This window comes from Abramis brama (genome assembly GCF_963993115.1).
Source record: "Abramis brama genome assembly, chromosome: 19".
Taxonomy (NCBI): Eukaryota; Metazoa; Chordata; class Actinopteri; order Cypriniformes; family Leuciscidae; genus Abramis; species Abramis brama.
In genome coordinates, this window is record NC_139981.1 from 16,484,291 (window position 1) to 16,510,739 (window position 26,449).

At 36.5% G+C, this 26,449-nt stretch overlaps 1 protein-coding gene across 1 annotated transcript in view; it reads left to right on the top strand.

Annotated features, from left to right (window-relative positions):
- The first annotated feature begins 2,065 nt into the window (after positions 1–2,065).
- spock2 (SPARC (osteonectin), cwcv and kazal like domains proteoglycan 2) overlaps positions 2,066–26,449 on the top strand; it is a 37,161-nt gene continuing 12,777 nt past the window's right edge. The window contains exons 1-4 of the mRNA XM_084093694.1: positions 2,066–2,436; positions 18,551–18,596; positions 22,872–22,986; positions 24,690–24,795. Coding sequence (XP_083949820.1) covers positions 2,248–2,436; positions 18,551–18,596; positions 22,872–22,986; positions 24,690–24,795 — 456 coding nt within the window. The 5' untranslated portion in view covers positions 2,066–2,247. The remainder of the gene's footprint in view (positions 2,437–18,550; positions 18,597–22,871; positions 22,987–24,689; positions 24,796–26,449) is intronic.

Consider the following 26,449-nt stretch of genomic DNA (forward strand, 5'->3'; position numbering starts at 1 on the left):
CAAAGCCAAAATGAGACCAAAAGTGAAAAAAACATATCAGTATTATTAAAAATCACTAAAGGCAATCATAGAAGAGTGTGAGAAATCTGGGACTTTTCAGACTCATTGCAGATGAAAGACTGAAATGAGGCAGGGTAAGTGCAGGATTTGCCTTCACTGCAGCATATCAGTTGCAGAAGTGACACTGTGCTGCAGAGCTGCATGGGATATGCTGAGAGGGGGGAAAAACTGCACCCGTCCTGATCCGTGCCGTACAACATCACCTCTAAACATTGATGTTTCTTTCTTAGAGCATGTGAGAGGGGGAGTAATCCAGAGTCAATGTGTCTCTTATGTCTTTTCCTATCTAGCTCATAGAGTACAGTAATGTATTACAATTTGTATACAAAAAAAAAAAAATATATATATATATATATACCCCTGCATGTTGTATGTCAAGTATGTTGAGGTTTGCATTGCTTGCCTGCAGCATATGTTCTTTCATATAAATCAGGTGTCACATGTATGAATTGAAACTACAGCTAGTGACAACCATAGCCATGGTAAAAAATGAGCACTTGAAACCCCCTGTGGGGCTTTCAGGGTTGAGTTACGCTATATGCTGACATATTCACACAGATAAACAATGTCATGTGTGCTCTGTCAATTGTCCTGTCAGTCAGTGCTTTTTATGTCACATCGTTTTGGTGTCAATATCAGGGTGCATGTTTCTTGGCACGTCAAGTTTCTTTCCGATAAAACATTGGATTTGGTCTATAATGATGCACTATATCAAACCTAAGGTGTATTAAATATCACAATACACAATTATAAATGGTTTCAATCCAAGGTCCTTGTTAATGTGAACTGGTTGCTTGCATTTGGTTAACAGATTCCATTACTTAATATTCTGCCATTAGCAAGAAATAATACGATTTTCCCTAAAACTGAATCTCTGCTGCAAATGAAGGTGTAGCGAACCATTTTATATTTCAGGTGAAGCCAAAACAAGCTATATATATATTTTTTTCAGTCTATTTAAAACAAAATGCAATAAACAAAAAGTAGGAGGTATCTAAATAATTGTGTCTAAATAAAATGTAAATCAAAATATAATTGAAAAGTTTTCATAAATGTTTCATTTACAGCATTTTATGGTATATGCCAGGTCTACTTAAAGAAAAAAACATTATAGTGTTGGCTAGATATCACTTGTTACTGGGGAAGAGGCAATTTAGGTTTTTATAAAGAAATATTTATTAATTTTAACATTAAATTGGTTGTATGAATGATTCAATTATTCACTCATAAAGAGAGTGGCTAAATTTAAATTAGCATGCATAGGCTACTATTTCTGCAACATAATAAATATAATATAGTGTGCTGGTCCAAATTCAGCAAGTCACTTGTTTTGTTCATGAATGAATCGGCTTTTGAAACAAATCGGTTGAGTGAATGATTCAATAACTCAATCATAAAGACTTGGGCTGCGTCCGAAATCGCATAGTTTTCAACGTTCGTATTTACAAGTTGGGAAGTTCTAATTCATTGTTAAATTTAAATTGTAAATAAATTGTTTGAGATTTGCATCATTTTAACTAGATCCCATATGGAATAGATATAAAGAAGACTATGATATTATCTAGCCTATTTTTATAATTTCTTCAATGTTTTTTATTTTATTTTTTATTAATGTGATAAATATTCAAAGTCTTGAATTGTGGTCTGAGGATATTTGGTTTAAGGGATCATGTAAATTACAAGGGTAGCCTACCATTATTCCTTAGACACCATTAGTCCACCATAAGTTCTAGTTACATTCTTAACACAAATGTAGTGATTTAATGCCTTTTTAAAAAAAACAAATAATAAAATAAAAAAAACAAGATGAAACATAATGACCATATAGTAATCTTGCGTTAATTTTTAAAAGGAAGTATTTTTATTTTAATAACGATTGGCAGGGAAAAGTGTGGCATATTTTGTCTTATGGTTATTTTCACTTCTCAGTGGTTATGGGCTAACTGATATCCCGAATGAGTATTTAATGTGAAAATAACTGAATTTAATTAAATTCCGAACGTGCATTTACTGACAAGCTTGATAGCAGCAGCACTTCGCGTCTTCATCTCTCTCTCTCTCTCTCTCTCTCTCGCTCTCTCTCTCTCTATAGAGGGAAGACGCATCCTGTAATCAGGTCACACTTCACTGTAGTCTCAGCATCCGTCTCTCGTCCTTTAAAACAGAGGAATCGAGACATCAGACAAAATGGTGTGGATGAATGATCTGGGATGTGTTCTCGTCCCGTTGCTGATGCTCGTCCGGTTTTCCGTGCAGGTGGACGTTAAGAGCGGGAAAGAAGCTGAGAAAACGGGGAATTTCATGGAAGATGAACAGTGGCTGTCCACCATTTCCCAGTACAGTCGCAAGATCAAGCACTGGAACCGCTTCAGAGATGTGAGTTGTCTTTAAGACGATGAATGGTGACATTACATGCCTCTATCTGCTTTAGATGGTTTAGATTTGTTAGTAAGTGTTAGGAATGCGGGACAGTGTTTATCCTTAGACAACATTAGTCCTTCAACATTCCCTAAGAAATCGATCTTCTTTTGAAAGCAGTTGCATTTAAGATGATAAAAAGATCTTGGGAGACAATAGGTTGAACTGTTGGGTTCATGCTGTAAATGTAGTAAAATGCTTTAAATGAAGACTTTAGACAAATCTTTGGATGTATTTTGCATAGCCAGGTAAAATGCTCTGAAGATGCTCAAATCTTCAGTCAAACCCTAATTGGTAACAATGTACCATCTGTTGTTATTTGTTTAATTGACAATAGGTTTGATTACAGTATAAAGCAGATTGCATAGAGTGTCATTCATTGCCCAGCTGGTGGATGTGATGTAATAATAGGCAACTTTAATAATTGATTAGGACTTCACATGTATTCAGAGGGAGATTTATAGATTGCTCAATCTTGCAAAGGTTATGTTGTAGCATGTGTCACTGTACAGGTATGTTATTTGATCCTGTATTTAATGGTATTTCTTTATGAATATGCATAAAAATGGTCAAAAATCACTGATTATAATGAATGTGCTACACAAGCAGAATTAGGTAAAATGATGATTGATATTAGGACTTCATGTTTATTCAGTTATTTTCTGTTGAGTTCTGCTCCAAATGAAACATTAAACCGGCCAGCAAAAACTGTGATTTATCTCCATCAGTGTTTGGCTGGCAGCTATTTTTACCCTTCTAGAACTGGATTAAGTGTATAATTCCTTAAATGATTACGTAGAAAAACATCTAAGCGAACCAGGAATTTATCAAAATATGGAAATGAGAAGATTAAGTGTGAATTAGACCGAGATTATAAATAGATGGACACAGCATTTCTACATCAGTGGCTTACATTCAAACTAGGCCCTGCAGCAGACTCTGTATCCTCCAATCAATGGATATTGATCACACCATCTCACACATATGAATAGCAGCGGAGCGATGCTTGTCCGACACATGCCGCGGTTGTTTTGGTGGGAGAAAAGAAAACCAAAAGAGCTTTTAGGGGAGACAACTCTCAAGCCCTTTTACTGTCTCTGGCTTAACCATCAAATTGAAATCCAGGTTGTTCTTGAACTGTACTTGAGGTGACACTTCAGTTGCACTGAATAGAACTGGCCCATGACATGCTGTCAGCTGTTTTGTTTGGGTTGTCATGTCATTGCACAGATGGGGAGTCCCTTATAGTGAATGTTTAATACAAATGAGTATTTTTTCCCTTTAACTTTCAATGTGTGCAATATATGACAGAAACAGGACCCATTGAACAAGAAGATCAGAAGATGCACATAGCACTGGTGCTACAGAGGTTGAAGGTTTTGTAGCACAGGTCACACAATTGTAGCACAAGTATAAAACATTACAATCTCTGAAAACAACCACCCGTAGTGCAGTTACATCACTTAAACAGGCATGTGACTGACAAAGGACATTAGTGTTTCATAAAGGGCAAACAAAATACAAACCTTAACAAGAAATGCTTTCCAGACAAACATTTTATTTATGTGGAAATATTATGGCAGACTGCAGGGACATAACACCTCTGGATTAACATTAAAGGGATACTCCACTTTTTTTGTAAATAGGCTCATTTTACAACTCCCCCAGAGTTAAACAGTTGAGTTTTACTGTTTTCGAATCCATTCAGCCGAACTCCGGGTCTGGCGGTACCACTTTTAGCATAGCTTAGCATAGATCATTGAATCGGACAAGACCATTAGCATCTCTCTCAAAAAAATGACCAAAGAGTTTCGATATTTTTCCTATTTAAAACTTGACTAGTTACATCGTGTACTAAGACCGACGGAAAATGAAAAGTTGCGATTTTCTAGGCTGATATGGCTAGGAACTATACTCTCATTCCTGCGTAATAATCAATAAACTTTGCTGCCTGAAAAGAGTAACTTCGTCGGTAACTTCCAACGTGACCGGGACTAAGTTTGTCTAACTTATTAGACCTATTTTCAGGCGCTGCGTCATATCATTACGCCTGCTGCACTCATGGTACGGCAGCAAAGTTTATTGATTATTACGCAGGAATGAGAGTATAGTTCCTAGCCATATCAGCCTAGAAAATCGCAACTTTTCATTTTCCGTCGGTCTTAGTACAAGATGTAACTACAGAAGAGTCAAGTTTTAAATAGGAAAAATATCGAAACTCTTTGGTCATTTTTTTGAGAGAGATGCTAATGGTCCTGTCCGATTCAATGATCTATGCTAAGCTATGCTAAAAGTGGTACCGCCAGACCCGGAGATCGGCTGAATGGATTCGAAAACGGTAAAACTCAACTGTTAAACTCTGGGGGAGTTGTAAAATGAGCCTATTTCCAAAAAAAGTGGAGTATCCCTTTAAGTAAATTTTGTTAATATATACCAATATCACTAATCCAAATCACAATCCAAACAACATCCATCCGTTTTGGTTGAGCACTTGAAAATACTGCTTAATTTTCGCCGGAAGACGAAAATACGCAAATTTTACTACTTGCTAAGATGAGGAAATGGCAGAGGCAACTGCATAGGAATATATTTGTTGTGCTTGCTTGTTGGGCTGCACAATTCAGCCCAAAATTTTGTTTTTATATATCGATAATATGACTCATAATAATTATGATTTTTATTACTAAATACATTTTTTAAACAAAATAAGAAATATTACTACTGTAATAACACAGACAACAAACTATCACTTCACACAAACAAGCAGCTCTGTTTCACACATGCAAAAATGTATGGCACACATGCTACTGTGGTAACGATTTTTTTGTACCACGTTTGACATATCGAACTGTACAGCCCTGATTAGAATCAATATCAAAATGCATTTATGAATGGTTTTATATGATGGTAAACACATGCTAGTGCTTGAAAACATATATTTTTTTGAGATAGCAAGGATTCGCACCAGAGACAGCGACAGGCCCTCTGACACAGTTCAATACCTTTTTAACAGTCACCTGTTATCTTTGATCAGAGACAGAGATGGAACTGATGTAGATCCTGAAAGTTAATCTCTTTCTGAACTCGGCTTATTTCATTTTTAAAGTGTTGCTTGTGACAAAGGCAAATAATCCAAATTGATGTTGGCTTTCAAAGTCCTTTGAGGTTCTCACAGCAGAATAATGCTATAACTCATGCGAACACTGATGAAAGCAGCAGAACATGAAAAGCCCATGACATTAATATTTCATATACATTTTGCATTCCATTTTTGGTTGATTCTATCATTTGTATTTTTTAGATAAATGAGTTCTTTGTAATGAGATTTTATTGAGCGTTTCCTCCCCTTTAAAAAAATTTATACAATTTTGCATGCCATTGCAACCAACACAGGCCTATGGTGAGAAAGTACCAGACTATGATATAGCTGTATATTTAGTTCCCTTTCAGTCGTTCACGTTCGACGTAGTCCCAATCAGTCGACACGTCGACTACGTCTCCGTTCCCTCCTTCAGGGAACAAGGGTTACATACGTAACCGAGACGTTCCCTTTCAGTCGTTCACGTTCAACGTACTTGACGTGTTGACTGATTGGGACTACATCTCCGTTCCCTCCTTCAGGGAAGTAAAGCTAAAAGTATAAAGCCGAGTTAAACAGTTATTATTGACCTTAATTACCCTGTCAAAGTTCACTTGTCACAAATTAAATCACTCATTTGACTTATATTTGAGGGCTTGGGCTAGGGGTATAGGAAGTCTTATTTCATGATATGAGTAATTTTATTTCACGATTACAATAAATGTCATAATATAGTTATTTTTGTTATTGTTATTGATAAGAAGAACAAAGATGCAATTAACAAACAATAGGACAAATACAATAAAACAAAGATACAAATTAAATAAACCGTTTTTTAAGTTTTTAGGTAGAGTAGGTCTATTTAATGATAGCATTCAAGTAAGAAATAATACAGAAATTGTATTAGAAATTGTTACTAAAGTAATCAAAATTCAAATCAAAAGTCTTCACTGTATGAATTAAATACACACTGATTCTTATTAAAGCTACTAAAGTTATTCAGTCAAGAGCAGTGAGTGATTTTTTTTCTTTTGTTGTTTGGTTAACATTAATGGCAGCAACAGGTAATGCACAGATTGACACACATTGATCCTATTGACACACATCCGATTTCACTTACATTCAAGTTATAACTGACTGTGCTTACGTGAATATTCGCCAATACGGGCTTTTTGACATAATTGTGTGTGTATTTGACCGTTGAAGTCTAATAAGTTGCAAAAGAGATCTGAATTCGAGATCACATGCTGTCTGAGAGGCAGCTTTCTGTGCGCGCTCTTCGGGGTCGGGTGTGTGATAGCGCATGAGTACTGCATTGAGACATTGGTTGACATTGACATCTAATTTCCTCCCAGGGAATCTTAGTGAAGTATGTCAGATTCTCATTTTAGCAAACTGAGTGAGGTCCATTTGAAAAGTCATTCAAACATAAACGTTTTCATTTGGTTGATTGATTTATAATGCTTGGTACTTTTGAGACTTCCAAAGTATAATACTTCAAGTTCTTTTCACATTGAGTTATTCACTTTATTTTTTAATAACAGTAGCTGCATTAGATATGATTACATTACAATCTGATAAATTCTGACTGCTGACATAGACTAGAATCAGTACCACTTTTGTCATGCTCTCTTATCTATTTCCATACAAGTGGAAAATTAAATCTTATTTCATGCTTAGTGTTTAAGACCAAATATACTGCAAGAACGTCATAGACTGGGCAGTTTAAAATGACAAATCCCCGTTGGACACAATTATATTCACCATTGCCTTTGCCACATTAATTTTGAAGTGAGCTATATATCAGATTTCCCCAACATTATGGTCTTCATATAAATGAGATATGATAAAGAATAATTCAAGAGAGTAAAAAAATGATATAATGGATCAATTCAGTGCACATTTACTCGCTTGACTTTTTTTTGCTAATAAACATCTTGTGGAATGATATGTTCACATTCATTATCTGTAAAGACTATTCGAGTTGCTGAGAGTAAATGGCTCTGATTGCACCCCACACACACCAACAGTTAAAGAGAGAATCCAGGAGTGAGTCTGTTATCTATTCTACTGAAAGTAAACAACAAAATACAGTGGCTGGCAAACCCACTCTTACTCTCCCCCCCTTCACAATGTAGAAGAAGCTCATTAAAAATCAGTGCTTTCCCTCATTCCAGAACGCTGTGTCGGCTTGCACCTGTTATTCCGCCAATACATTTTTAATGAGGAAAAATGTTTCGAGCCTACACTGAAAATGGTTTTCCATTTAACCATTCATTGCCATTTCATTTAGAGTGCTTTTTTTAAATTCAGGGTGGGTGGAGGAAGCCTGTTCTTTGTGATTGCTTTAGATGTGTCTTTTTCTTAATTTATGAAATTTTCTCTGTGGATTAAATGTTGAATGCATTAGTCTCTTTTTTAGACAGAACTCTGTCGAAGGCTTCGTTTGGCACCGCTAAGCAAGTTTGTGTTTGTCGCTGATGAACGTAGTTTAAAATAGCCTGGCAGTATGCAGATGCATCGTTATTTGGCTGTCAAATTGTCAGTGAGTGATCTCAACTGACAAGCCGAATGGATGTGCATCTGCAGAGAACCTCAGCGCTGGCCCGTCACAGCTCCAGTCCATCAAGATTACTCTTGGAGGTGGGAATGTCCTCACAACTGCCAGAGATAGCATATGGTCCATAATTACGGATAATGCGGTTTAAGATGATACACCCAAATACCCCATTAAGCTCTCAGCCATGATAAATCAGCATTCAGTGCTCTCAAATGCAAAACATTACGCTTTTTTTTGGAACTCTGTAACCCTGGACCACAAAACCAGTCACATGGGTAAATTTTTTGAAATTGAGATTCATACATCATCTGAAAGCTGAATAAATACGCTTTCCATTGATGTATGATTTGTTATGGTATGACCGAGATACACCTATTTGAAAATCTGGAATCTGAGGGTGCAAAAGAATCGAAACATTGAGAAAATCGCCTTTAAAGTTGTCCATTTATGTACGTGATTGTGCTGCATTCACTCACAAAAATAAATGTTTTATATATTTACGGTAGGAAATTTACAAAATATCTTCATGGAACATGATCTTTACTTAATATCTTAGAAAAATCGATAATTTTGACCCATACAATGTATTGTTGGCTATTGCCACAAATGTACCCATGCGACATGTAACTGGTTTTGTGATCCAGGGTCACAGTTTGTCACTCTCAGCCCGAACTGTGACTCAACAGGCTGGATTGTCTGAGGAGGAGGTTGCGGGCGTGCGGGACAGGGGAAATTGAGTGCGGTAGAATGGCTGTTGAGAAAAGCGAGTGAGGGCATTGCAGCAGAGTGTCTTGGCTATAGGCCAGGAGTGTAGGTGGGCTTTAATTGAGTGGTGAGAAACTGGCCTTTCATCATTCTGCTCTTGGGTCTGGGCCTTTCTTGCTGAATTAGACTTTTTATCTGGAAAGTGCAGGTGCCGTGAGTGGCATACCCAGGCAAATTTTCGGAGGCTTTGGTCCAGTTTGAGGCATGAAATTGGTCTTACAGCTCTTAACATGTCTTTTTCCTTCCAATATGTGCAAAGGAATGAGTGCTATCTTACATTTCTGTCACCCTTTTGGCTGTTTCCTGCAGCCCCTGGGAGTTTGGGTACCAAACACTGTGTTCTCTGAAGATCAAGCTGACTTACTAAAACCACAGAATTATAAAAGGCTTTTGCTCTGGGCATCCAGTTACAAATACAGCAATGACAGTGTTATTTTTGCCCCCTAAGACTGCTCATCATTGATGAAGGTGGCATTTATTTGAAATGTACTTAAAATAAGTTTTAAACCCCATTTAAGTTAATTTTGCCTCCAGCGGTAATGAGGAAGGATTAAGGCTAAAGAGCTCCATAAATGTATGGAGGTAATATGAACTGTCAAGCCTGTATTCCCCTATAACCCCCAGCATTCGAGTCCTTCGTTTCTTCCGTTCTCAAGCAGAGGAAGCCTTATTGACTGCTTCTAGTGTCAGGTTTGCTCATTTAAAGGCAGCGCTTGCCTGCGCTGTTTTGTTCTCCCTCACTTTCAGAGCTGTCAGTTGGTTCCTTACAATCGGTTGGAGTGTTATTGACGCTGAAGAGGCCAGAAGATTGAACATTACTGACTGAAGCAGTTTTGCTGGGCACATTGGAGATAATTTGACACTCTAATTTGCATTGAGAAAAATCTAAATTTTCGTCTAATGTGTGTTATATCATTTCTGCACTGCCTATCTGCTATTGGTCTTACTACCATAGTTCTGCCCCAAACTATTAAAAAATGCAATTTAATATATACAACAGCTAGTTCCAGTCCTCAATTTTGATTTTCCGAGTGCCGTTACAAAAGTACTAATACAGACCAACATCTTATGAGTGAATCTATTCACAAAATAAGGTTAATAGATTCACTCATAGTGAACTAGCTGTTGTATATATTAAATTACATTCACCTCAATAGAACACCAAGGATGATAACTATAACTATATAACTATTCACCCTATTTTGCAAAGCGAAGTTAGCTGTTTGCTGTGAATGTGCAAGACTTTTGATTCATTAGCCGCTGTAAGTTAATAACTAGAAGAACAACAAAGTGAAGTAAATGGTAAAACTATTTATGCTATATTAATGTTATGTTAATACATTAAAATATTATGGAAAGAAATGCCATTTTGCAATATCAAGCAGTATAAAGAGCTGTTTTGTACAGCTAAAAATAACTGGAAGTGGATGACACCGGAAGTCTTGCACACACAAGTTATAATATTAATCTGATGTTAAAAATAAGGTGAATAGGGTCATGCGCTCAACTGATTTGTTCAAAATTACAGATAATTCATTTAGGAATGAAACAGGTGACTGTCCTTATTAAGTCAATGAATCATTCACTCAACCGATTCGTTCAAACACTCTGAAATGAATGTATGTTCACTCATAACTACAACAGTTAATTTGACTGTGGCTTAAATTGGAATTGTGTCTAAATTAAGGCCCGTTCACACCAAGGATGATCACTATAACTATATATTTTTAATAATCGTTCTAATCAGAATCCCCCCCATCTTTATAAGAGCTTAAGCTTTTAATGCGTCAGACAACATAACTGAAGAGTGTGTTTATATAATAAACAGAATGTTATCATAAGTCAATGTGAACACTAATATAGTTATCGTTGTAGTTATCTTAATAGCTACCGTTGCCTTTACTCCAGTAGTGTAGAGTACCTGAAAACCATACTTAAGTAAAAGTAGAGATACTTACAGCAAAAATGACTCAATTACAAGTTACCAATTCCAGTACCACATGATTAAAAGTCTGCACCGGCTAAACATTTCTAAAATATCTACACCAGATGCAAGTGGCGCGATGTGACAAAAGACAATAGAACCCATTATAATCAGTGGTGTTGTATATACTGGATGCAGCGCAGTGCGACGCGACACACCAACGCTCGCTTTGTCGGGCCAAGTGTAGACAGGTTCTAGCGTCAACGGTCGCGTACAGTGTAGACATAGGACCCTATTTTAACGGCGTAAATGCACTTAGGGCGTGTCCGAATCCACTTTTGCTAGTTTAACGACGGGACAAATGGTCGGCGCGCCCGGCGCATGGTCTAAAAGAGTTGTCCCTATTCTCTTAAAGCTGCAATATGTAATTTTTCAGCGCCACACATGAGTCCTACGGATATAAAGGAATGAGGACATTTCATTCTACTGAACTACCCGCAAGTGCTACTCAAACTGGTCAGTTTATGTAACAAATTAAAATTGTGAGGTAATGTTACGCTGTTTCACTTGGTCTACACTATCATACTAAACTGCATTTGAGTGTGTTGAAAATTATAATGTTATTCTATGTGTTAGTTTGTTGGCTGTATGAGATTAGCAGTAAGCTAGATCAACATTAGAAAAACATACTGATCAAATTCTAACATTTCATCATTTTGAGCTATATAAAATTCATTCATTTTATGTACATTTGCTCACCTGTCTAATAAGTATGCAAGAGCGGTGTCTCTGTCAAGTCGTGAAGCTCTGTCAATATCGAAGTTTGTCACGGACCTGGAGCTCTCGGCATCTCGAAAACGCCACACCGATATTGATCCTCGTTTTATTTCTCCTTTTGTCCCAAAGTCTGCTTGCCATGATCCATAATGTTTGAACGAATACATTACTCATTGAACTAATTGCATTACATTAATTGAAATACTCATTACAAATGTATATCTGAGTAAAGAGTACATATACTTATTTAAAAATGTAGTCAAGTAGAGACCAAAAATATTCTGTACAGCAGCTAATTACATTTTTTCAAATACTTTACACCACACTTTGCTCAATATTATCTTCTTGTTTATTGAACTGTTGTTTAATTCTTGAGCACTTCATTTTGTTCCAACCTTGGGCACAAGTTGGCAAACTATGATTTATCATGATAAGTAAATTGCTGAAATTGATCAAATTATAATGTGATCTCATTGTCCATCTGTGTGTTATCCATTATAGACTATTACAGTGCTGCAGATCTGCTGGGCATTTGTGCTAGATGGATCACTTCATCTGTTTACAATGAGTCAGGCGTCACAAAGTCAAATTGTTAAATGTCTCGTGCATCAAAGTGCACATGGTAACCTCTTATGTGTCTCAATAAAGATAACTGCAATAAAAGTCATCATGAAGCATTCACCCTCAGTTATATGTTTTCACTTAAATGCATGAGTCAATGACAAATACTCTTACGGCATTCTCACTGAGAAATCAGCACTCTCTTTGGAGTTCTTTCCTGGAGGATCTGCCTGCCGCTCTTGGCTCTACAAAAACCCTTGCAGAATGGCAGGCCAGAGTTTTTTCTACACGTGGAAAGCAAGGATGTTCACAGTCAAGGGAGGGGGGGGGCAGCGATGGGCTGTTAGTGAAGCTTTTGATGTTCCTGTGTGCGGTTAATCTGAAAAGCCCAGTCGGAAAAGGCCCTATGCATAAATCAAGTGGGAGGCTTGTACTTGCCTGTCAGCTATAGCCATGTTGTGACAGTGAAAACATAGTTTGGAAGCTTCCGATATAATACAGTATCTGTTTTTCCCTTGATTTTTTTAGCTTGTGGAACACGACCGATTAGATTCAGAGTCAAAGGAATAGATGTGTGGGCCCTCAGCTTCATGCACTGCCTGGGGTGTTTATGAACTGTAAGGAGCCTGCGTGATTGCCAGCAACACTGGGATGTGATGAATATGTGGGTGTGAGGCCATTGTGAGGTCCATCCGGCTTTAATCAATTAAGGAGGGCTGCTTCTCTGTGCGCCTCCAACAAGGAGTCGTTTTGAGCATTCCAAACTTGTCTAAGCAAATCTCTAGTATGTGTGGAAACAGAAAAGGCAAAATAGAGACAGCCAAACTTGAATCCCCTTAAGGTTACAAGGCATGACATGAAATTAAAGAGACAACAAGGTGAGAGGTCACACACTGAAAGCAGGTTGCCAGGCAAAATAATGACAAGGGCTGGCTCCTAAAATGAAATATAGTAGAATGACTTTTTTAATCACATGATGAAGATTGTTGTTCAGAAGTGCTTCAGCTCATTGAGTGTATAATTTATTACTTATTGTATCATGTAATATTTATTCTGTTTGCCATGGGACTCAAAAGACATTTTCTCAGGATAGTCCTATGCTATGACTAACAACAGAACCATAAAATACACCAAAAATGCAACATAAATTCACAAAAGTAATACATTTTATTTGTGCGCTGTAATCCAGATCTTTAGAATCCATACGATTGTGAGGAACAGACCCAAATTCGAGCCTTTATTCTGCGATCTTCATCTCTATTCTCAGCAGCGACATTAAACGCCAAATCCCACACTCCTTATAAATAAATAAAAAATGCTGCCTCAATAAGCTTTACGGTATGTTTTATGGCAGTTAAACGTTTATGGGCTCCCCTCTGCTTCGTCACAGATTGCAAAATGCCGTGTTTTGGAAGATATGTGTTTGAATATGAAATGTGCGCTTTTTCATAATGGATCGGGGTTTTCGGCGAATAATAACGCTATGTTAACATAGCTTAATGTATTAAGACAGCGTGATTAAAACATAAAATTCAGCAAACTTATTGATGATGCATAATTATTATTATTATTATATAGGCCTATAGACAATCAGATGAGCCCATAACATGAATGTAACCCACTAAATTGCATGCAAAGGGGTTTCTTTATAATAGTTTCTGTGGTAAAATACTTAACTTTAAACTGTTGCATTCAGATTCTGGGTTAATTTTCTTGCCATATAGCATGCTTCATTATAAGGTGTATACTGAATTTGGTCCTCCATTATCATTGTTTTAATAAATTACGCATTTATAATGGTTTCACTTAACGTGCATAATATCAAATGCATCATCAATAAGGTGCATACTGAATTTGGTCTTTTAACATCATCACTATATTAGTACTTAGTAAAAAGCTGATTAAAATAACAGTCGGACAGTGGAGGAAGGCATTGTTTTGCCTTCCAGGTGGGCGTTCATATAAGGTTGACATCACGTGAAAAATATGAATTGAAAGGTAAAAATGTTGGATTTGTGTTCCCTGATGCCTTTATGCCATGTTTCTGTCGCAGATGTTTTCATAGCAGCAGCAACAGAGGAGCACAATAGTGCATATGGCATGTAACTGTCAAGTATGAGTGAAAAAGACAGATCCAGTTCACCCGCCAACTGCTGCTTGAACACGCACGCCCACGCATGTGTGTATCACTTTTTATCCTCTTCTCATGTGCCAATCAAATGCTTGTATGTCATACAAACAAACAAGCACAGGTGTTATCAGGGCCTCCAAATCGAAGATGAATTTACAGAGTGCATTTTCAGACATGCCCGATAACATTTCAGACATATGAGGAATAAAAGAGCTGTCAGTCAACACAGGAGGGGTTGATGCGTTCAGTGGTGTTTTTGATGAGACCAAGATCCTCTGAGGGATGGTCCTGGCAGCCTTCACTCAAGGCAGGCCAAATATGAGCTGACTCGGATGCAGGAGAGGCTCATCTGTGGATGACTGCTTCCTAGATTGTCTCAAGTGCTGCTCACTCTAAAATGTATTTATGCTTTCAAAGACAACAAATTGTTGGGTTTACGCATCCACATGTAGTCAAATTTTGGATGACATATGAGCTGTTAATATAATGATTCATAATATTAACATGTCCTTCGTTAAGGAAAGTATGTAATTTCCCCCTCTGTATACTCTTCCCTTCTTCCATTCGATAGTGAGACAGATAGCCTCGCCCCAAGCGCAAACCATCGGTTGAGCCACTGTTACTTATTGTTTCTGCATATAGAATGCAAGAGTCGGGTTCTGGAATGAAAAATCCCATTCATTTTCTCTACAGGGGAATTCATTTTGAACAACAATTTATGTAAGGGATAATGTAGAGCGAGGCGGTTGTTATAGCGAATACAACCCCGACAGGCTGATCAGGACCCCGACGTGAAGCGGAGCCGCTTATTACATGGCTACCTACCAAATAAATCAATAATTTGACACAAAATATTGATTTAATAAGGAGTTTATTGATTTAAAAACGATTGTATTGCTTCCGCTAAAGAGAATAGTCCGTTCCGTCTCTACGGTTAGAATCCTGCGTCCATAGCAACGCTCTGTTTTTCATGGCAACGGTGTGTTATACTTAGCAGCGGTCTGTTATCAAGAAATAACAGACCACATTCTACTTTAGAATTCAACCAAGCCATGTAATAAAATCCTTTAAAGACAGACTTACTGTCAGCTACGAAGTTGGTATATGGTTTTGTTGAAGCTATCAGTCCTCAGTATTTCAACTTATTTTTTAAATAATCGCATTCAAGAGTGGAATTCCTGATGAAAAACTACATTATGACTCTACAGATAAATTAAAGTACTTAAATATTTGTATGCATATTGTTAGGAGAGATACAGTTAAAGACCCAAGGACCCAGCAAACACATTTACGTTGTGGCAACGTCTGTGGCACGTTGCATTTCTTCTGTGGCAACGTCGCTGTCTACGTGCTCGCAACATTGTAACAACGTAGAATTGTAAGACTCGACAGGGCTGTAGCAACGTTGTTGCGCGACATTCAGCAGCTGAGAGATGACGTTCTGACAATTTTTTTTTTATGCTAGATGTTTTGAGGTTAATTTTAATTAGTCAGATGTTAGATAATTATATCGTTTTTTAATCAACACCTGCAAGTGTACACTTCGAAGAGTAAAAATTACAGAAGGTTACGTTAATTCAACTTTATTAAAACTAACCGGTTCTGTACATGGCTGACAGTAGTCGAAAGCCGGACGATAATGTTCGGTAACGTTAAACGGAATCAGTCCAGGAAACATCCACAAATCCAGAGGAGCAAAGAAACGAATGAGACTAAATAGCAGACAAATTAAATGAAAAACTAAACAATGCAAGCGAGGCTACATTAGTCACATTAGAAAATGAAGTTGTAGGTTGTGTTTGAATAATTATGTATCTTATTTAGCTGAGGTAAATAAAACGCAATACTCACATATCCTTGCTCGATGAAGAACGAGACAACACAATGAGCCCAACGGGCGGTTGAAATTTAAAAGTCTGATTTTCGCGCTTCAGGGCAGTGACGAGTACAAATAGTCCAGTGGTTGTCAAGACACCGTTGGCACAACCTTAAGCAATGGCCCTGAACGGTGGTTTAATGTCAACATTGTGACAACGCTGTAACAACCTTTCACCACACAACGTATTTAGCAACCTTTTGGCCATGTTGATAAAACGTTGTTAGAAGGTTGGCTATGTTGTGCCAACGTTCTGTGTTTGCTGGGGACCAGATATGATTAATTAAGACCAGGAGTTAGAAGTGCAGTCAATTTAAGACAAGAGTCAGAATTATAATAAATTAAAGAATTGTTTTACTGAAGATAGTTTGCAGTTTCATCAGGCAGAAGTCAGCTTCAAGACTCACAAGGAGTTCGCAGGCCATGCTCTGCATTTACAAAGATCACAGCAGTTCTACCCTTCACCAAGGTCTAAGCTACGTCATTACTTCAGGTTTAATGATTCTGATTGGCTAAGAAATAGATAAACATAGTACATTTTCCACACATGGACTGATAGGCAGTAGCACATCTCCATAATCTGTATGGCTGTCACCAGGACCCTGAGTTAGGAACGAGTGGCCCTCCGAGGTCACAAATGTGTGTCTAGGCGCCAGCATGTCGAAGAAAACAAGTCAGTCAATCTCCAATAATGCCACTTGTTCCTTAACCTGTAACCAAGAATACTAACACACACACACAGCTTCTTCAAGGTTGGATTTGGTCGGGCTCTAACTATAAACAGGAGACTCTTCCCAAATCATCCAGATAACATGTTCTTTCTCTCAGTGAGAGGACACTCTAATATAGAACAGTAAAGTAAATCTTTTAACTAAGAAATGGCCACTTAAACTATTGGTTCCAATGACCCTTGTGACCTTTAGTTGTCATGGTGAGCTATAAGAACAGATATATGTTTAAACACATGTTGAAGACCTTTCTCAAACAAAACGTGTCCATTTTTTTTATCTCTGGAAGCCGGAAAAAAAACTTTTGGAACCAAGGCTGCTGAAAAGTGGCACACTGTTGCACTCTATAAGCTAAAAGAATTCTCAATTTTTTTAAGCTTTTAAGAAATTTCGATGATGGTGATGTGTTGTGATGATGGTTACATAAAATTAGATGACGATGATATGTTGTGGCAATATTTATGTTCGCCGTGGCAATATTTCTCTGCTCTGATTCATCCTTGCATCTTTTCAGCGAGGGGGAACACATTGATGTGACACAGAATTTTCCACATACTTCACGCTCACTGAGTGTACAACTCTCTTCTCTCAAAAGTGCATATCTAAAGAATTTAGGGTTGTGTTTGAATGGGTGGTGCCTTCAATTTGCATAAACTAAAGATAAAAAAAGAGGTTTTACCACTCTGTTCATTAGATGTTTATTGATTATGGACATCTAATGTCTCAGTACACCACACAGTATTTCCTTTGCCTAGGCAGCATAAACAGACTTAAATTATTAAATAGATTTAGCCATAATGTATTTCATCAAAAACCCTATTAAATAATTGTGTAACTTCTATTTAATGAAAATGCAATTTTTTTTAATAGTCTACACTTCAGGAGTGATAAATTGTATGTATTGCCACTTGACATATGAACATTTGCTACAGTACAGAAAAGTTATTTATTGCGATGTTTTAGCTGACAAAATCAAATTTCTCCTCCTGTTTACACCTACAACTGCAAAGATAAATGACTGCTGATGACACTAATAAGCTTGTGAGCTTTACAAAAAAGGTTGTTATTATTATTAGTCAGGGTGTTGAAAGTGTTATGAGCACCATGAGTATAATTATCTTAAAGCAACTGCCTCTTTTAAAAGGACACATGTGGGAATATCATGGAATATCACAGCAAAGATGTTTTTTTAGCAGTTGGATCCTGTCTTTTTTTCTTGATAGCTGCTCCTTAGAGATGCATCGCTCTCCTCTAACTGTCTCCTTCTCTTTTGTCTTTGATTCATCCTTCTCACATTTCACCAGGAAGTGGAGGTCAGTAGTGCTGTATCATGACTTTGCTTGTGTTTGATGTCTCTTTTAAATTGCTTAATCTAATATTCTCCATCAAAGCCGTAACCTACTTTTTATGCAGTCTAAGTTGCTTATGCTTATGTTGCTTGACAATTCATTCAAGCTTTCACCTTTTTTTTGTCTTGTTTATCTTCAAGTTCCATCCCTCCTTTTTCCATTAGTGCTTTTCCACTGCTTTTCACAATTAAACATCTTAGTATTGTACGTTTAAGTTTGGTTAATGATAGATACACAGTGATAGAAGTATTATTTTTGACTAAAGGCTTAAAGTTCATTCTATGCAGCATATTTGACTGTTTGATTTCTTTGTTTCTGTCAGGATGATTACATCAGATCATGGGATGAAAATCAAAGCTCAAATGAAAGTAAGTCATATTTAATATTACTAATAGCATCACATTATCACATTTTATGAAGCGGTCTTTTAGCCATTCAATTTAAGTGCCCAAATCACATGACGTGCCAAACAATGGCCTAGTTTATTTTTAAATGGAGCTTCATTTTACATTAGGTTTAATGTTCAGACTAGATTCATAGCATTTATTGAGGAATTAATGCTAGTTTTATGTTTTGTTTCTGTGTAAATAAAGTATGCATTTTCATGATGCTCTGCATTCAGAATGCGTATAATTTGAGGAGAGAAGAAAGAGTATTCAGTATGCAAATATTACATTGATGTCATCGCTGTTAGATTTTGACTAGATTAGAACACTTCGTAAATTTCAAACTTTAGATTTTCAAAGTTTATTTAACATTTGTTTTGTTTGAAAAAATCTAAATTGTCTCGAATTGTCTTGTTTGATTTCAGACTGCATTCTTTGGTCTGAATTAATTCAGTCAGAAATGTAATATTTAGTGTTTTAAAACAAATCCCTAACAGTTTCGTGCAACCATTGTAATTATTATTCAATGGTGCGGTTAGTCTTGACTGTAGTCTGCGTATGTTTGTCACAGCAGACAGCCCTACTTTTCTTCCCGGCTGCCAAACACTAATTGCTTACACAAGAGATGAGGTCATCTCCTCGTTGTGCTGGTGTAGAGAGACTGCCCGGACACATTTGAACATTATGTCTTGATTTTTCAGTTGAAGCGAAGTCCTCAGAATGAAGGAGTCCATTAGCAAATATCTCAGGATGTAATTAATGGATAATTGCTAGTTCCACAGAAGACCCAGTAAGAGCCCCGGAGGCTTGATTTAGCACTGACTGACACTGGCTTTGTTCCTTCAAAGCACAAATCCACTTAAGCTTCATATGTCCAAGAACAGAGGTCCATGAACCCGATGGTCCATTTTTTGAGTTGGAACTAAAGCTACTTGTGCAGCCGTCTCTAAACCCACTTCACATCTTTTGTTTGAAACTCATTAATTGTACTCATTCTCTGTGACAATTTGGGAATTATTGTCAGATTCATTTGTCAAAGGTTAGAGAGCAACATAAAATGCTAAATAATATTTAACAGTTTGTATTTGTGATAATATTGATTTGACACTTTCAAACCAAACCCAACTAAATGTATTAATCACATATATAAGGGTCCGTACGCTGTAATAATAAAAAAATTCTGTAGAAAAATGGAACTACGGTATTAATTATCCTATTAAGTTTACAGAGATTTCCTTTAAACTCTAAAAATTCAAAATACGGATAAAACCTGTGAAAAATCAATATGAAAAATAAATTTTTCAGACTTTTCTTAGAATGTACACACATTAAGTATATGCACTCATAATCATATTTTTTTTTAAATGGACTAAATAGAACCTATTCATCTTGCCGCATTGAACGCATTTTGTCTCCTTTATGAGATAATTAATGAGGCAGTGGTAAAAGAGATTTGTCCCAGCCCTCAACGCCCCAAGAAATATGATGTTTCCACTTAAAAAGCATTCAATGCATACACCAGTCCAATATAGAGAAAAACAAGGAACAGCTCACTCATCTTATAGTGTCACAATCACTTTTATTTAGTAAAGAACTGCTATTTGAAAGGGTTTTTAAAAGTAAAAAGAAATCCATTTAAAATATTTTAAAGAGATTTTTCTGGCCAACCAGTTTTAAGAGTGTTAAAATACACCCTTTTTGCGGAATGATAGGAATTATATTAGATAAATCTGCAGTGTAGAAGAAATGTCGAATAGTAACAATTATTTACTTTACGTTTGCATTTAATTGGCCTTGTAAGATTTTATTTATAGTCTGGTATTTCACGAGCATCTGCTCTCCATGTTTCGATTTTCAGGCAGCAGACAGCTAACAGATACCAAAGCAACCGAAATTCCCATAGAGCCTTATTTACACTGGCTTATTTGAAGGTGGCGGTGGTCCTTACCTTTTTAATGAGGAACAAATTTGCATTTTTCAACACAGCGGTTGTCACACAACTTTCAGGATAAATCTATGATATGTTTCTATTGTGATTGTTGTTTTTTCTCAAAACACCATGTGATGATGTCAGTCGTGTCTTTTTACTATGCAGATTGCAGACCAAAAAAAATTCAAATTATTGTGGGATAAAAAATAAAGTCATTGTGAGATATAAAGTCACATTGTGAGATAAACAAGCTCAGTTGGGAGATATATATTTAAAACTATCTTTTTTACATTCTTTTTTTTACTCCAATGTGGATACAGGCTTCCATATTTTACATACATAATACACTGCACATTCAAAAGTCTGGGGTCGGTAAGATTTTTTTAATGTTTTTGAAAGAAGTCTCTTATGCTCACCAAAACTACACTAAAACTGTAATATTGTGATGGCAAAGTTGAATCTTCAGCATCATTACTCCAATCTTCAGTGTCATATGATCTTTCAGAAATCATTCTAATATGCTGATTTGCTGCTCAAGAAACCTTTCTTATTATCTATGTTGTAAAACAGTTTTATATTTTCATGAAAACCATTTTCCCCCCCAGAATTATTTAGAAGTTTGAAAGAACAGCATTTATTTGAAATAGAAATCTTTTGTAACATCATAAATGCCGTTACTGTCCTTGCTAAATAAAGGTATTCATTTCTTGAGAAATTTTTTTTTTTACGAACCTCAAAATTTTGAACGGTAGGCTAGTTTACGTATTTCGTTTTGCATCCTGATTTTTATCTCAAGGTGAAACTTTCACAGCATCACATCTTATCTATGTCTGATACATAATGTTATGATCTCATATGAGCTGCCCACATCCTGTACAATGCATGTGCATTAATAGGTCAACAAAGTGTTGCCGGTATATGTGGACAGATTTATCACAAGCAGATGTTTTTTTTTTTAGTTCAGTTCATGTTCCCAGTGTGTGTGTACCTGTGAAAAGAGCATCTCAGCAGTCTGTTGAGTCATCCTGTATGTGAATTAATAGACCGTCGAGTGGATACAACGCTTTAGTTCATTAAAAAGAGATGGAGGTGTCTTTATTTAATCTGCGTGTGTGTTTTATTTATCAGCGTGATTGCATTTTCCCTTTCCTGTGTTCACTGTGTATCGCGTCCTTATCTCCGTGAACCTTTCCTCGCGAGTTGATCTGATATACTCAGCGTTAAGTGTCTCTGGCTGCTGATGTATATTAGCTGCATTAGCTCAGGCACTGGCTGGGCTTGATATTGAGTCACTAGCTCCTTACTTCTACTCTGCGATTGTAATGATCACATTAAATGCGGCCCAGTGTAATGACGGATGAGAGAGACGATGCGGCGGTGACTGGACTCTCTAAGCCGGATTTGGCATTGCTTACACATGGAGGCCTTCATAGTTTGTTTTAAAGGGACAAGCTCACTGGGCCACTGCTCATAAGAAATATTTACGAAGAGAGGGTTGATAATGGATAGACATAGAGAGTTCTTCGTTTTTTTTTTACTGATATGAGCAGCTAATAATCAGTCCTCGCTCTGGAGTTGGACTGTTGCTATAGCAACATTATCGTTCTTGTGTTCTCTTTAATCTGCTTGAGCCTTTTGAGATAAATTGAGGCTTACTGATCAACCTTGTGCCTTTGTGTATAGATTGCAATAATCTATCAGTCTTGAAATATTGTTTCTCAGGCAGTCGGGGTTTTATATGTAGTATGGTGAGATAAGGTATAGGATGTAATTATGATGGCTTACGGAAGAACATAAAATAAAATTCTCTGTCTAAGGTAATGCTGCTGTAGCGTAGAGAGTTATTGCTATTTTTTGATTCACTGTTTTTCTTTTGCATCATTCTCCATCATACATCAAAGGATGCTTGTCATGGTATGTTTCCTTTAGTGTAAATAAGGGCTTGACTAGGGATTCATGGTGGAATTGCAGAGGGTTTTTAGTTGCGATAGAGATGAAAATGACAAATTAAATTAATAAAATGAAATAAAAATAAGCATTTAAAAAAAATAATCTATCATCTTTTTCCTGCTGCTTATTTATGTTCAGGTTGTGGTGGCAGCATTTAATAAAATGTGTAAAATAATTTTTCAAAACACTAAACTTATATGCAAAAGTAAATTAAATAATTCTTAAATAGTATATGTATTATTGAAATTAAATATATAATTAATAATTGAAACAATTCAATATATAAATTCAATAATATTGAAACAATGCAATATTAAAATCTCAAGAAGGATTGGACTACATAGTAGATTATTGGGGTACATCTCTCGCCCTTGCAGATGTGGACACCACTAAAGATCCCTGCCAGAAGGTGAAATGCAGCCGACATAAGGTGTGTGTTGCCCAGGGCTACCAGCGTGCCGTGTGTGTCAACCGCAAGAAGCTGGAGCACAGGTGAGCCTTTCAGATATACAGGACTCTCTCTTCATGCGCATTAACTATAATACAGGATAGTGTTTGTTTTTTGAGGGTATGAATCAAAGAAGCTTGGTGCCATGCTAAGGCACTGTGCAGAATGCAACTATCCAGTCTAGCTTTTCATTACTCAGACTCAGAACTTCAAATCATGAAGAATCAAATTTTATCAAACCTTTAGGGTACATATGATTGGCTCAAAACAACCAGATCTGAGTGCTTATGAGCAAATATGGCTGTTCAGAAAGAAGTCTTAAAGGAACAGCAGCAAAGAAGGAGAAAGGGTTGAAAATGGTCATTTTAAGTGCCCCAAAAAACAAAACAAAATCCACAAAATTTCCACAACAAGTGTTCACACAAAATGTTCACTCGCTTGTTAGGAGAAAGTCATATTTTGACACAGGTGAAATAATAGCAATTTAATAAAGAATCCATGACTGTTTTGGTGCAAAAAAGAAAGAAAAAGAAAACTTGATTTTAACTTAACTTAACCCTAGGGAAAATTAAATAATTACAGATGCTTTAAAAAATATGTTCACTCATATTGAGAAAATCATATTCTGGTGGAGGTGAAATAAGAGCAGTTTAATAAAGCAGCCATGTGTTGTCTGATGGCACATGTGAGGTATACAGATTTAGTCCTTAGGTGTTTTTTTTATTTTTATTTTTACAAACTAAACATGTTCCTGAGGCCATTCCTTAGCGGTTGGTTCTCATTGTTCCATACATCTAACTACAGATAACATTCTTGTAACCTTAAATTAAAAACGTGCCACTGATGCAATGTCCCTCTGCGTTAAAGGGGTCATGACATGAAAAATGTAATTTGCCTTGTTCTTTTGACATATATGTGGTCTTTGTACCATTCAAACATCCTGCATCCAGCTTAAAAATCTTCCTCATTATAAACAAAGCATTTAACTAATCAAGCTCGTTTTGATATTGTTGCGGGATCTGTGACGTCACGGCAAATACATTTGCATAATAGTTACTAACATCAACAAATTATATATATCATCACACCATAGGGGGGCGCCCACTGGCATTCAGTCACTTAATGGCTGTCATTTGCTTACACTGGATGTGAGCGTCACATCAGTATCCCGTTGATACCGTTTCCTATGCAATGACGTCACGCCCATGGACAATGACAATGAGTGCTTATTAGGATCAACTAAATGCTGTATAATCAAAAGTCTCTTTAAAATACGTCTAATAATTTTACACACCAGTCTGTTATTGTAGGGACATCGACGTTACATTTTCATGCCCCTAAACAAGATGTGAAACAAAACGGACTGTTATTGGCTGTTTTACATGTCAGTCAGACGGCCTCTGGGCGGTCCTTGGCCAATGAAAGCTGCGATAGAGTCCAGACCTTCTGCCGTCAGTCTGGCTACGCGAGACTAGCCGTTTACTGACAATCCTTAAAGGATCCCTAAAAACGGATAAGGGTCAGTAGGGTCAGAATGAGGGTTGAAAATAAACTTTTTCCGCAAATTTGTTTTTTTGTGCAAAAAACTTTAACATTATAAGTGAACCTCAAGGAACATATTTAAATAATAAAAAAATCCATGTCATGACCCCTTTAAAGTGACAAATACCCAAGCCCAAGTTTCTATTTCATATTGATGATTGATGTTAATATTGATTCTATGTTCTTTTTGACCAATGTGTTATAGGTTGAAGCAGCAGGTCATAAGACAGGAGGAGAGTAACTGTAAGGCTTGCCCAGTGTCCTCCTCTAGTCCTGTTTGTGGCTCTGATGGACACAACTATGCCTCTCAGGTATTTCACACTACATTCAATTTCCTTTAATTGTATTCAAATAAACTGTACTGCAGAGAAATTGATCATATAGATATGATATATTTCTCTAGTTCAGCTTATTTTAATACAATTAGATTTGTTGCAGTTTTTTGCTTGTTCAGTCATTTCTAGCCAGGGATCAGTTTTGCTTTGTTAAATCTTTAAAAGAGAAACAAACTATTGTGGCTGACAATAGATTAAAACAATTAATCATGATTAATGTTTTTTAATTCCATTTAATTCCTTCCAATCCAGCATTTTCATAAATTATTATATATTTCTGTTACAGTTGATATTTCATACTTGTTGAGCTTGTAAATTTCATCACACAAGACCACATATATCTTTCTTTAATTTTGTTAAACGTTCCATCTGAATTCATTTATAAAGCAATATGCCGCTAGGTCTTTCCTGGAGAAAGTTTCCTCATGAATGCCCCAAAAGAGCACACAATAACTTTCCCGAGAGCACACAATAACTTGTGAAAGACAAACATTTTTAGTGAATCGTTGTAATAATGGGCTCTTTAATGTTTTTTAATTATAATGATAAATAATATCCAATATAAAATAATATCAATATAATGCAAAATATTGGTCACAAATATTTTTTCATTTGACTGAATTACTGCATTTTTACGATCACTTTGACACATTTCTCTGTACTTAGGTCACTTTTTCAACACTCTTTACACTTTTCAGCTTGGCACAGCATTAAATATCATATCCAAAATGCACTAATACTACCAAATCACTTCATACATGACCCAAATCAAGTCATTCTTCAATACCACTAGCTAAGTTGTCACCCATCATTATTTTTTAATTAATATGACCTCATAATCTTTACAGTTACAATCGCTAGGACACATTTCTAAATACCTAAGTCACTTTTTCAAAACTCTTCGAACAGTTCCCCTAACCAACTTTCATCTTGGCAGTCGGCACAGCAGTTAATTTCACATCCAAAATAAGTTTAACAGTGTTGAAAAGATGTGTTGCAAATTGGCCTGTATGTACATAGAGTTTTGATACAGAGTGGATACATTTATGTAGTTGTTGTGGAGTTACATTGATTCATCTCATCGATTTGCATGTACCTATGTCATGTTTAACTTTTACACAATTTGACACCGTTCCCTGAGGTCTTTAAGACAACTGTGACGTTTTTTGGTCAAATAGTGTTCTGTGCTCGTCTGTGCAGCCAATGACAGAACAGTTTGCATGCTTTGCTCTAACTTTTGCTATTGCGTCAGAACTTGTTACACTGTTGTCGCTTGCGAAAACCAAATGGTGGCGCCGTGGGTGGAAATTGTGCAGATTAAGGGGCGGTATTATAAGGGGCTTATTTTTTGACAGGGAAAGGCTTAGTTACTGGGTTGTCACTTGTCACGTTTTCTGGGTTGGTAGATGCACCAGGGACCCGATTATAGCACTTAAACACGGAAAAAGTCAGATTTTCATGATATGTTCCCTTTAAGTTTAACAGTTTTGAAAAACGTATGTAATTGGCAAATTGGCCTGTAGGTACAAAGAATTTTGGTGGTGGTTGTGTTTGAGTGAGAAAAGAATTTATGTAATTTGAAAGATGTAGTCAACGAATGCATTTTGTACCAAAGCAATGGAAAAATATC